Genomic DNA, 10289 nt, shown 5'->3' on the forward strand with positions numbered 1-10289 from the left:
GACCCCAGCAATGGAGGAGATGTAGAAATTCATTTCTCCGCCTCCTCCGCAGCTGTGCTCCGATCCTCCCTGTGCGAGAGAATCGGAGCACAGACGCATGACACTCGGCTCCTGCTGACAGCAGAGCAGGAGCCGAGTGTCATTAGCATATCGCATCCGATGTTCTCGCATCAGATGCAATACGCTAGTGTGACGCCGGCCTAAATCAGAGGTCTCTCCAGACCTAATAATAGCTACCAGCAATTATAAAGCGCAAAAATTGCGTACCATATGAGGTGACACAAGGTTCATCCAGACAACAGGTAGCAACTGTGACGCCCAGGAGACCGGGATACCCAGCACCGGACCAATGGAGTCTGTCTCTTGAGGGAGATGTCACGGGTGGCTTGACCCGGTGCTGTGGCCTCAGGCAATGCACAGTGTAAGGGGTATCATGAGGGGACAGGCACTTACTTGATCAGCAGCAGGTTCTCCCAGCGGTGATGATCCTGATCCTGGATAGATGGCTATTGTCCAAATGAAAGACTGAGGCACTGAAACGTTTAACCAGTTTACTTTAACATAAAAGGATTTACAACCAGTCCTGTCACCGGAGTCTGTATGGGAACTCTGAGTTACTTTGACCCTGCCGGGGTCTTCGCCTCTTATTGTGCGCAATTTCTGTGTGGCCCTGCTGCTGTATGTGAACTGGCTGCCGGCCCAATCTGTCCCCTCCGGGTCCTGGTTCGACGGGCAACCCGAGTCCTTTTATCGGTTTACCCCCTCTGGGAGTACTGCTGAACTCTGTGTCTGTTGCTGCGTCCGACCCTAGTGAAGCTGATATCACCTCACGTTTTTCCGGTTGCTGTATTATATATAATGAATACAGCCACGGATCCGGTATCCGTCTTTGCGCCTGTTCTGGGTAGTGATTAATGCTACCCGGTTCTCACAATGTCCTTTTTCTCTATCCCTCTTCTCCTCAGGCCGGTGATTTAGGCCTGGTAACAGTCACAGGGCTGTTAGAGATTCAACTGTATGACCTCTCACTATCAGCTCCTTGGCCCAACTGCCATTTCTTCTCTCAGACCAGAATGGATCAAGGGGAGTCTCTGGAGCTCCCCCTTCTGGCCGGAGGTGGTAGTGCAGTCTTGCTATTTTAGTATTTGTACTTACTGTCAGTAACTATTTTTGTGGCAAATACCCCTAGGGGTGCCACACAACCATACAGATACCCTATTTATGTTTCGCTGTTGCTTATTCTGGGGTAAGTGAACATGACAGTGCTAGATATCTATTTAGATAAGCCTTTTCCAATCAGAGCAGTGATGACACCTGAAACATAATTCAGCTAAATCAGTAAATCATTAATGGTAGTGATCCTGTCTGTAGTGAGTGGAATACACCACCAACCATAACAGCAAAATGAGTGTTGTAGAGAGAAGTAATTGGGGAGAGGCAAAGAATAATGTGCCCCCTGCATGTATTGTTTGTTACAGTGGCATGTAAAAGTTTGGGCACCCCTAGTCAAAATAACTTTTACTATTACAGTTAAGCAAGTTGAAGATTATATGATCTCTACAAGGCCTAAAGTTAAAGGGACACTGTCACCTGGATTTGGAGGGAACAATCTTCAGCCATGGAGGTGGGGTTTTCGGGTGTTTGATTCACCCTTTCCTTAACCGCTGGCTGCATGCTGGCTGCAATATTGGATTGAAGTTCATTCTCTGTCCTCCATAGTACACGCCTGCGCAAGGCAAGAATACCTTGTGCAGGCATGTACTACGGAGGACAGAGAATGAACTTCAATCCAATATTGCAGCCAGCATGCAGCCAGCGGGTAAGGAAAGGGTGAATCAAACACCCGAAAACCCCGCCTCTATGGCTGAAAATTGTTCCCTCCAAATTCAGGTGACAGAGTCCCTTTAAAGATGACACATTTCCTTTGTATTTTAGGCAGAAAAATTGTCATCTTTTACATTTTAACAATTACAAAAAGGAAAATGGGTTGATGCAAACTTTTGGGCACTCTTGGAAATTTGTGTGCACAAGCCTATTAGAATTATGGCTTGTTCACTGTCATCCTTAGGAAAACTCAGGTGATGCAAATTTCCCAGCTTTATAAAAACCCAACCTTCTTAACTTTGTACCAAAAAAAAAAAAAAAAAAGGGGCCATGGGTTCTTCTTCAATGGGAGCTGTTTGTAGGATTGCTAGAGGCAAATCAGAACCCACGCTTGACTGCAAAAGACTTTCAGAAAGATTTGACAGACTCTGCAGTTGTGGTACATTGTTCTACTATTCAGAGATAACTGCACAAGTATGGCCTTCATGGAAGAGTCATCAGTAGGAAACCTCTCCCGCGAACATACCATAAAATTCAGCTTCAGAAGTATGCAAAAAACATTTAATCAAGCCTGTGCATTTTGGAAACAAGTCCTTTGTGGACTGATGAGTTTAAAATAGAACTCTTTGGTCCCAATGATCAAATGCATATGTGGAGAAAAAAAGGCACAAAATTTCAGGAAAGAACATCTCACCAACCATTAAGCATGTGGGTGGATGAATCTTGCTTTGGGGTTGTGTTGCAGCTAGTGATGAGCGAGTATACTCGTTACTCGAGATTTCCTGAGCATGCTCGTGTGGTCTCTGAGTATTTCGGCGTGCTCGGAGATTTAGTATATGTCGATGCAGCTGCATGATTTGTGACTGCTAGACAGCTTGAATATATGTGGGGATTGCCTAACAAACATGCAATCCCCACATTCTACAAATGGATAATGATCCTAAACAAACGTCAAAATCGGCAATAGACTACCTCAATAGGCGCAAGCTGAAGGTTTTACAATGGCCCTCACAGTCCCCTGATATGAACATCATTGGAAAAAGAGTGGCTAGAACTCAAAATAGCAGCACATGCAAGATGACCCAGGAATCTCAGAGAGCTGGAAGAATTTTCCAAGGACGAATGGATGATAATCCCTCAAACAAGAATTGAAAGACTCTTGGCTGGCTACAAAAAGCATTTAGGAGTTATAATACATGCAAAAGAGGGTGCTGTTAAGTACTAACCATGCAGGGTGCCTAAACCTATTTTCCTTTTCGGAATCTGTAAAATATAAAAGATGAATATATATATATATATATATATATATATATATATATATATATGTTTGGGCACCCCTGGTGAAAACTACTGTTATTGTGAACAGATAAGCAAGTCGAAGATGAAATGATCTCTAAAGGGGCTAAGGTTAAAGACAACACTTTTCCTTTGTATTTTAGGCTATATAGATATATATATATATATATATATATATATTGAGATATATATAGTATCTCAAACATGATATATTAGATCACATAGTTATTAGCACGTGCAAGTCAATTGTACACATTAGAATTTTACTCTTCAGTAGTATAATATAATATAAAATAATAAAAGTTTTCCTGAATAATAGAATGCTTATACATTTTATGAAAGAGCTGTTTCACCTTACCATAGAGACTGAGCGACGCAGGGTAGTGGGTTTTGTCATTTTTCCTTGCATTTTTAATTGTGTCCTGAATGTAACTGTTTCGCCAGTGACTTCAATTAAATCCCATCTCCAGCTATTCATAAAATATAGTACGTAAGCACCCAGCACTGTCATAGCAGAATAAAAATAGACGTTCGGAAATGGACACATTAGTAATACATATAAAGGCACTAAGAAATACAAACTGAGTGACGTAAGAATTAAAGGTTAGTGAGGTCTTGGCCACAGATTAGACAATAATCAGAAATGCTCGGATTTTGCAAAATTTTAATATTAATTAACAATTTTTTATAAAAATGTAAGTTTTTCGTTACTATAGATTGGTTATCTCACCACTCGTACCTTATCAGTTCGATTAAGCAACTTGTGGCCACAACTAAAAAGTCACCTTTAAAAATATGTTGTATCAGAATATTATGAAAGCTGTACAGAAGGGGAAATAAGTATTTGATCCCTTACTGATTTTGTAAGTTTGCCCACTGACAAAGACATGAACAGTTTATAATTTTAAGGGTAGGTTCATTTTAACATTGAGAGATAGAATATCAAAAATAAAATCCAGAAACAGTGCTCTCCATCCAGCCCTACCATAAGTGGATTTTAGTTTTGATATTCTATCTCTCAATATTAAAATTAACCTACCCTTAAAATTATAGACTGTTCATGTCTTTGTCAGTGGGCAAACTTACAAAATCAGCAAGGGATCAAATACTTATTTCCCCCACTCTATATTAGTCATATTTCCATATTTAATATACATATATATATAATATAATTAATAATATACATACTCATTTATATCTAGTTATAAAATGTGTCATACAGCTTTGCAAAATGCAATGTCCTGAATATTGTATCTTACTAGGTTTTTCATACATTCACGGCACATGATTTACTAAACCCTACTGCAAGCAACCATGCGGAGATGAGCACGACAATCGTCATTGCATTGATAATGTAACGTTAGCATTCAGCATCATACAGTTCACACAACTTCATATCTTCCTCTAGGTACCTGCTCAACGCTCTTCCTGCAGATCATTGAAATGGCTGGAGATCTGGAATATTTTCTATTTATTTGGTCGTAGTGTTATCACAGTGGTGTTCCCTGCAGAGTCTGGCATATCATTCTGCTTGTTCTGACCCTCCCAGTGTGTTACCCAGCAATGATTGGCTGGGCTCAGCAGACCTAAAACTGAACATCTCAGCCCCCCTGTTAGGTTTAGGGAGGGGAGCGAGGTTTGCTCAATATTTGTTCCGCAGATTACAGAAAATTCCTGGCAAAAATCAAGACCATATGGCTTTAAGTTTACCCAGGGGAAAAAGGTTACAGTGAAATTTTACTTTAGAAACACTTTAAAATTAGGGAACAAATACAGGAAAATAGACCACAGCAAGGGGTTGTCCAGTCTTAAACTACAAGTCTGCAGTCACTATATGCCATTCAGCAGATTTCTTATAGACTGAGTCGACTGAGATGAATGTTGGTTGAACGATTGGTTGACGCATTGATTTGCTGACTCTCTTCTAATGTGTATGGTCATCTTTAGTTACAAGCTCACGCATAGAATTAACCCATTTTCCAGCCCGAAATGTGCAGAAAAACAAAGGGCCTCATTAATCAAGATCTGTATTATTCACGCCGGTCTTGATGAGAGGACGTACTGGAGTCAGACACTCCTGATTCATGATATGGTACCTACTTCTTCATGGCTAGAGCGTCTGACAAGCAGTGTGCGCCTCTGCGATAAGCCAGAAATCTCACTCCAGGTACTTTAATGAGATTTCTTGGACAGGCAATGCCACAGCTCATCATGAAACCTCATTATTTTGTAGATCTGGGAGAAACTTGTGTGAAAACACTAAAAGTTGTAAAAATTTAGGCTCAACTTCGAGTTTTGCCCTTTCAAAGCTTTTAGGCCAGAATTCTGGAGTGAAATCTTTGATGAATCTAGCCAGTAGCGTAGCTACCGGAGGAAGAGGGGGCGGTCACCCCAGGCCTTGAGCTGTGAGTGGGCCCACCCAGAATTAGGCTACTGTAACTGTATCGGAGTGTATCGGGGCTGTTGTTCCATTGCACTACCACACACAGGCTATTATGGGTGAGATGTTCTTTTGTGTACCTTTACCTGCTATGGCTTGATCTATTGCGCAAACATCTGTGGGATTGTCCCTAATTTCATTATATACTATGGTGTGATTTTCAGATTATGTGGATATTCCCTTGTCATGTGAACATCTCCTCTTTCTCTGTACTAACTATTTTGGTCTCCTGACCTTTGGCAGGTGACCAATATTCACAGTTTGGTTGTTACATGCTATATTATTATTAGGAAAGTGTTATTCGTACATCGTTTATCCGATGCCTGATATTTTATAGTGTGGAACCGTGCAATGGACTTTTTTGATACTGTGCGCCACTTGTCCATCGCCTTTTTCTTATAATGTGAGTTATTGTTAAAATTATCTTGTGTAATAAAATTGTTATCGTTTTACATATTTGGACTTTGAACTCTATGTCTCCTGTAGGTTATAGGTTTAGTAGAGTTTCCGTTTTTTGGTCCAGTTGTATAAAGCATGACAGTGTATTGTGTCTTAAAATCTCTTTGGGTTTGGTTTATATTGATTGTACTATATAAAGTCGGCCTATTGGGAGTGCGTTATACTAAATAGAGATTGCCTTTGGGGAGTGAATCATACTACAGAGGTTGCCTACGGGAAGTGCATTAAACTATATAGCGTCTACCTATGAGGAGTGTATTATACTATATGGAGGCCTATGGGGAGTGCATTATACTATATGGAGGCCTATCTGGTGCATTATACTATATGTAGACTATCTAAGGGGCTATCATGCAGTGTGGAGATTACAGTAACAGGGCCATCATACAGTGTTGGAGCCATCAAACAGTTTGGGTGATACTAAGGGGTCAATATATATACAGTGAGGGGGCATTATACTGTGTATAAGAAAGCATCAAACTATGTATAGGGGAGCTGTACAGGGAGAGACTCTGGACATTATTAAATGCAAAGTGGGGACTTATTGTTATAGGGGAACTCAGGTTATTGTGAAGGTCAAAGGGGCACACAGGGCATTATTACTTTCTAGGGGACAAAATGTTGGCACTATTTTCTAAGGAACTTGCATCTGGCATTACTATATTCTAGAAGGTTGCTTTAGAATTTAGAGGGCACAGAGAACCACACAGTAGGTGCAGCAGTGGCTAAGCTTTGGGGTATCAGCAGGATGAGGAGTTTGTGCAGGTTGGGAATAGTTCCCTTGGGGACTGTGCTGAAAATATGAGATGTGAAGTGTGTCTTTGTTGTAATCTCTGCAGCCGAGTCCTGGCTGAAGAAGACCTTGTCAATATGTATCCACATCACACTTTTTTTATTTCCTCCCCCTTTTTTATTTCAATTTTTTTTATTATACTATTTTATTATTTTTTTATGTTTTATATTTTCATTTTTATTATTTTTTTTTTTTATTTTATTTTTACCTCCTTGATTTACAATTGCCAATATTCTTTGTCGATATGTTTTTTCTTCCAATGTCTATTACCAGCTTTATCCCCTGATTCACAGCATAGATCTTTGTGTCTCTACCTGGTTGCAATTGGATCCTCCTTACTCTAGATGGCCCACTGATCTGGAGCACCTTTATTCTCATATTATGCCTGGCCTCTCTGTGTCTCCCCTTGTTTTGTTTTGTTGCCATAGCTATCAGAACTTTGCTGTACAGCAGGCTACACGTCAGGATTACCTTTCCCATTGTGCATGCACGCAGCTCTTGATTTTCAGTGCCGTGGCCGCAGAGTTTGCACGACATATGGGGTTTTACGCCAGTAGACTACTGGACGGTCTTTGTTCTCCAGGCATGCATGCCCTTCTGTGACGTCACTGGGCCTTACTGATTATTCCAACGCACGTGTGCAGGACACTTTACCCCGCCTTCTGCTGCTGCTGGTGTTTTTTTTTTCTCCCATATGGGCTGGATGGGCAGACTCTACACATCGATAACTGATTACTCTTCATTATCCTTATCCTTATTTAAAAACTGTGTTTGTCATGTCTCAGCACTCTCCCCTGACGAAGCTGCATAGCAGCAATAAACGTGGCGTTCTCCTATGCCCTCATCCCCTCACGCCATCCATCTATTTTTTGCCATCCAGGGTCCCACTGCTTTTACAGCCTTCAACCTCTTAGGGGAGAACAGGGTCTGACTCTGGATCCCCCCTTGGATCTCTCCAGACTCCTTTTGGCACAGCAAACTCCTTGGGTAGTATTTGCATTTATTGCTTTTCATGCTCCATTTTTACTTACCATACCTCCAACCGTCCCGGATCCAGCGGGACAGTCCCAATTTTGAGATTTTGTCCCGCTGTCATGGCTGGGACCTTACTTTTCCCTGAAGGGTGGTGCAGTCGGGCCGCCTAATGTGGCGGTCCACAGTTTCTCCCTCAGCGGCTGCAAGGGTTGTTTTTTTTTTTTTATAGTCCTGGGGGGTCGGCCCGCTCATCAGCCCGCCCACCCACTTCAGTCTTTGCACAGCCAGATCTATTGTGGGGGCTGTAGTTCAGTAACACTTTTTTGGAAGCAGAGAAAAGCCGACTGAAACTACAGCTCTCAGAATCCTGTGCTTGTTACCAGTTGCCCCTGTGCACAGGCGCAGAGTCACAGTTGTGTCCTCCTATCACACCGAGGGAGGAGGATTATTTCACCCGGAGCCTACTGCAATGTGAGGCATGGAGCAGTGTAGGTGAGGACTGGGCAGTGGGGGCACAGCAGGAGCTGTTGCTGGGTGTGACAGCAGAGCGGGCTGGGAGCAGGTTTGGGGAGCAGCACTCTCAATGGGGGTCTCTGCTGCCATGTCCTGGGTGATTACATGGTGTATTGTTCTGGACACCAGGCTTTGCTGGAGGATTGCAGTCACTATAGGGTTTATATGGCACTAGTGTGGTCTGTGGTGTTGTACAAAGCAGCAAAGTGGATACTTGTGATCCATAGAGACAGTCCCTAATTTCAGACTCTGTCCCAGCTGGGATCTTACTTTTCCTGGCAGGGTGAGCAGCTGGGGCATGCGCCCCGGGCGCAGCTGGCAGTGGAGCGCAGTCGGTCCGCCTAATGCGGCGGTCCGCAGTGTCTCCTCCAGCGGCTGCATTCTGCTGCCCCCGGACTGGGAGTTGGCCGTTCTCTGTGCCAACTGTCAAGCTGACAGCCAGCACAGAGAATCTGCAGTGCGCCGGAAGCAAGGGATCAATTGTACTAACGTCTACTTGTACGCGAGTACAATTGAAGCTCTGACTGCTGGGTCAGAGCGACGCCAGCAGTGTGATCAGATCATGTGATCACGCTGCTGACATCAATTGCCAGAGATGCAGAATGGGTGGTAAGTGCTCTAGTGGAGCTGAAGACACCAAAGATTAAGTGCCTGGGGGGAAGATTTTTAGTGAGGATGGGGGACTTAATGTGGGGGGAGATTTGAGGGCACAAAATGAGGAGCAAAGGGGGAGATAGGGGCATGTACGAGGAAATAGTACAGTGGAATGGGGGGCATGTACGAGAAAACAGTACGGAGGAATGGGGGGCATGTAGGAGGAAACAGTATCGGGGAATGGGGGGCATGTAGCAGGAAATAGTATGGGGAATGGGGGGCATGTAGGAGGAAACAATATGGGGAAATGGGGGCATGTAGGAGGAAACAGTATGGGGGAATGGGGGGCATGTAGGAGGAAACAGTACACAGGAATGGGGGGCATGTATGAGGAAACAGTATGGGGGAATGGGGGGCATGTATGAGGAAACAGTACTTTTGAAAAGAGAAATAGGTATTTTATCCCTCTGGCAAACAAGACAATACTTGGTGACAAAACCCTTGTTGGCAAGTACAGCAGTCAGACGTTTTTTGTAGGTGAGTTTTGCGCATATGTCAGGAGGAATTTGGTCCACTCCTCTTTGCAGACCTTCTCTAAATCATAACGATTTTGAGGCTGTCACTTGGAAACTCGGAGCTTAATCTCCCTCTATAAGTTTTCTATGGGATTAAGGCTTGAAGACTTGCTTTCTCTGTGGGGACGCTCACTATCTGTCTGTCTGGTCCCGTTGACTACATAGGAGTGGTTTTGGCACTGACTCTCTAGAACATATTGAGCATACATTTATATGTATTTTCATGGCTGATTACTAGACCATGTTGAGCATACATTTATATGTATTTTCATTGCTGATTTGATTACTTGTCCTGCTACACATGTACTCTTTACTGCTGTCATGTGTTGATTGCCTTGCATGTATATATGCTACTTCACAGGTCGGGAACTATTTGTTGCATATTATGGTATGAGGGCATTGTTTACATTAGCTCATTTAGAGATGGGGGTGTTGTCATTGTTGATTTTTAAATGTTTTTAACCATGCTTGTGCTCTACATGACAATAAAGTAGTTACGGTAAGTGTGTATTTTGCATCTCTGGTGTGCACATCTATATGTATTGGTTCTGTTCTCTATTTCCATTTCCCTTCTCCATGCATTTGTAGCACCCAGATTCAGATTGTGTCTTATATTTTAGGGTACTTAGTAGTGCACCCTTTTTTTGCCTTTGTATCCTGGCCAGATGGAAAAGATGTGAAAAATGAACAATTCCATCAGAAACAACGTAATCTATGACTGTGCTATAATCGTTTATATGGTACGTAGGACTGATATTTACCACTGACCATATTATTAATATTATTATTATTTATTATTATAGCGCCATTTATTCCATGG

The 10289-nt window shown here is 42.6% G+C and overlaps 1 protein-coding gene across 4 annotated transcripts in view; it reads right to left on the reverse strand.

Moving 5' to 3' along the window:
* LOC138642656 (beta-Ala-His dipeptidase-like) overlaps positions 1-4669 on the reverse strand; it is a 103247-nt gene extending 98578 nt beyond the window's left edge. For 2 of the 4 annotated variants that reach the window (XM_069730964.1, XM_069730967.1), the window contains exons 1-2: positions 4533-4669; positions 3479-3624 (exon numbers count right to left, since the gene is read on the reverse strand). In XM_069730964.1, coding sequence (XP_069587065.1) covers positions 3479-3598 — 120 coding nt within the window. In that variant the 5' untranslated portion in view covers positions 3599-3624; positions 4533-4669. The remainder of the gene's footprint in view (positions 1-3478; positions 3625-4532) is intronic. The other 2 variants (XM_069730965.1, XM_069730966.1) reach the window with 2 other exon arrangements.
* Between the last annotated feature and the right edge of the window lie 5620 nt (positions 4670-10289).

This window comes from Ranitomeya imitator, chromosome 6 (genome assembly GCF_032444005.1).
Source record: "Ranitomeya imitator isolate aRanImi1 chromosome 6, aRanImi1.pri, whole genome shotgun sequence".
In the NCBI taxonomy this organism is placed as follows: Eukaryota; Metazoa; Chordata; class Amphibia; order Anura; family Dendrobatidae; genus Ranitomeya; species Ranitomeya imitator.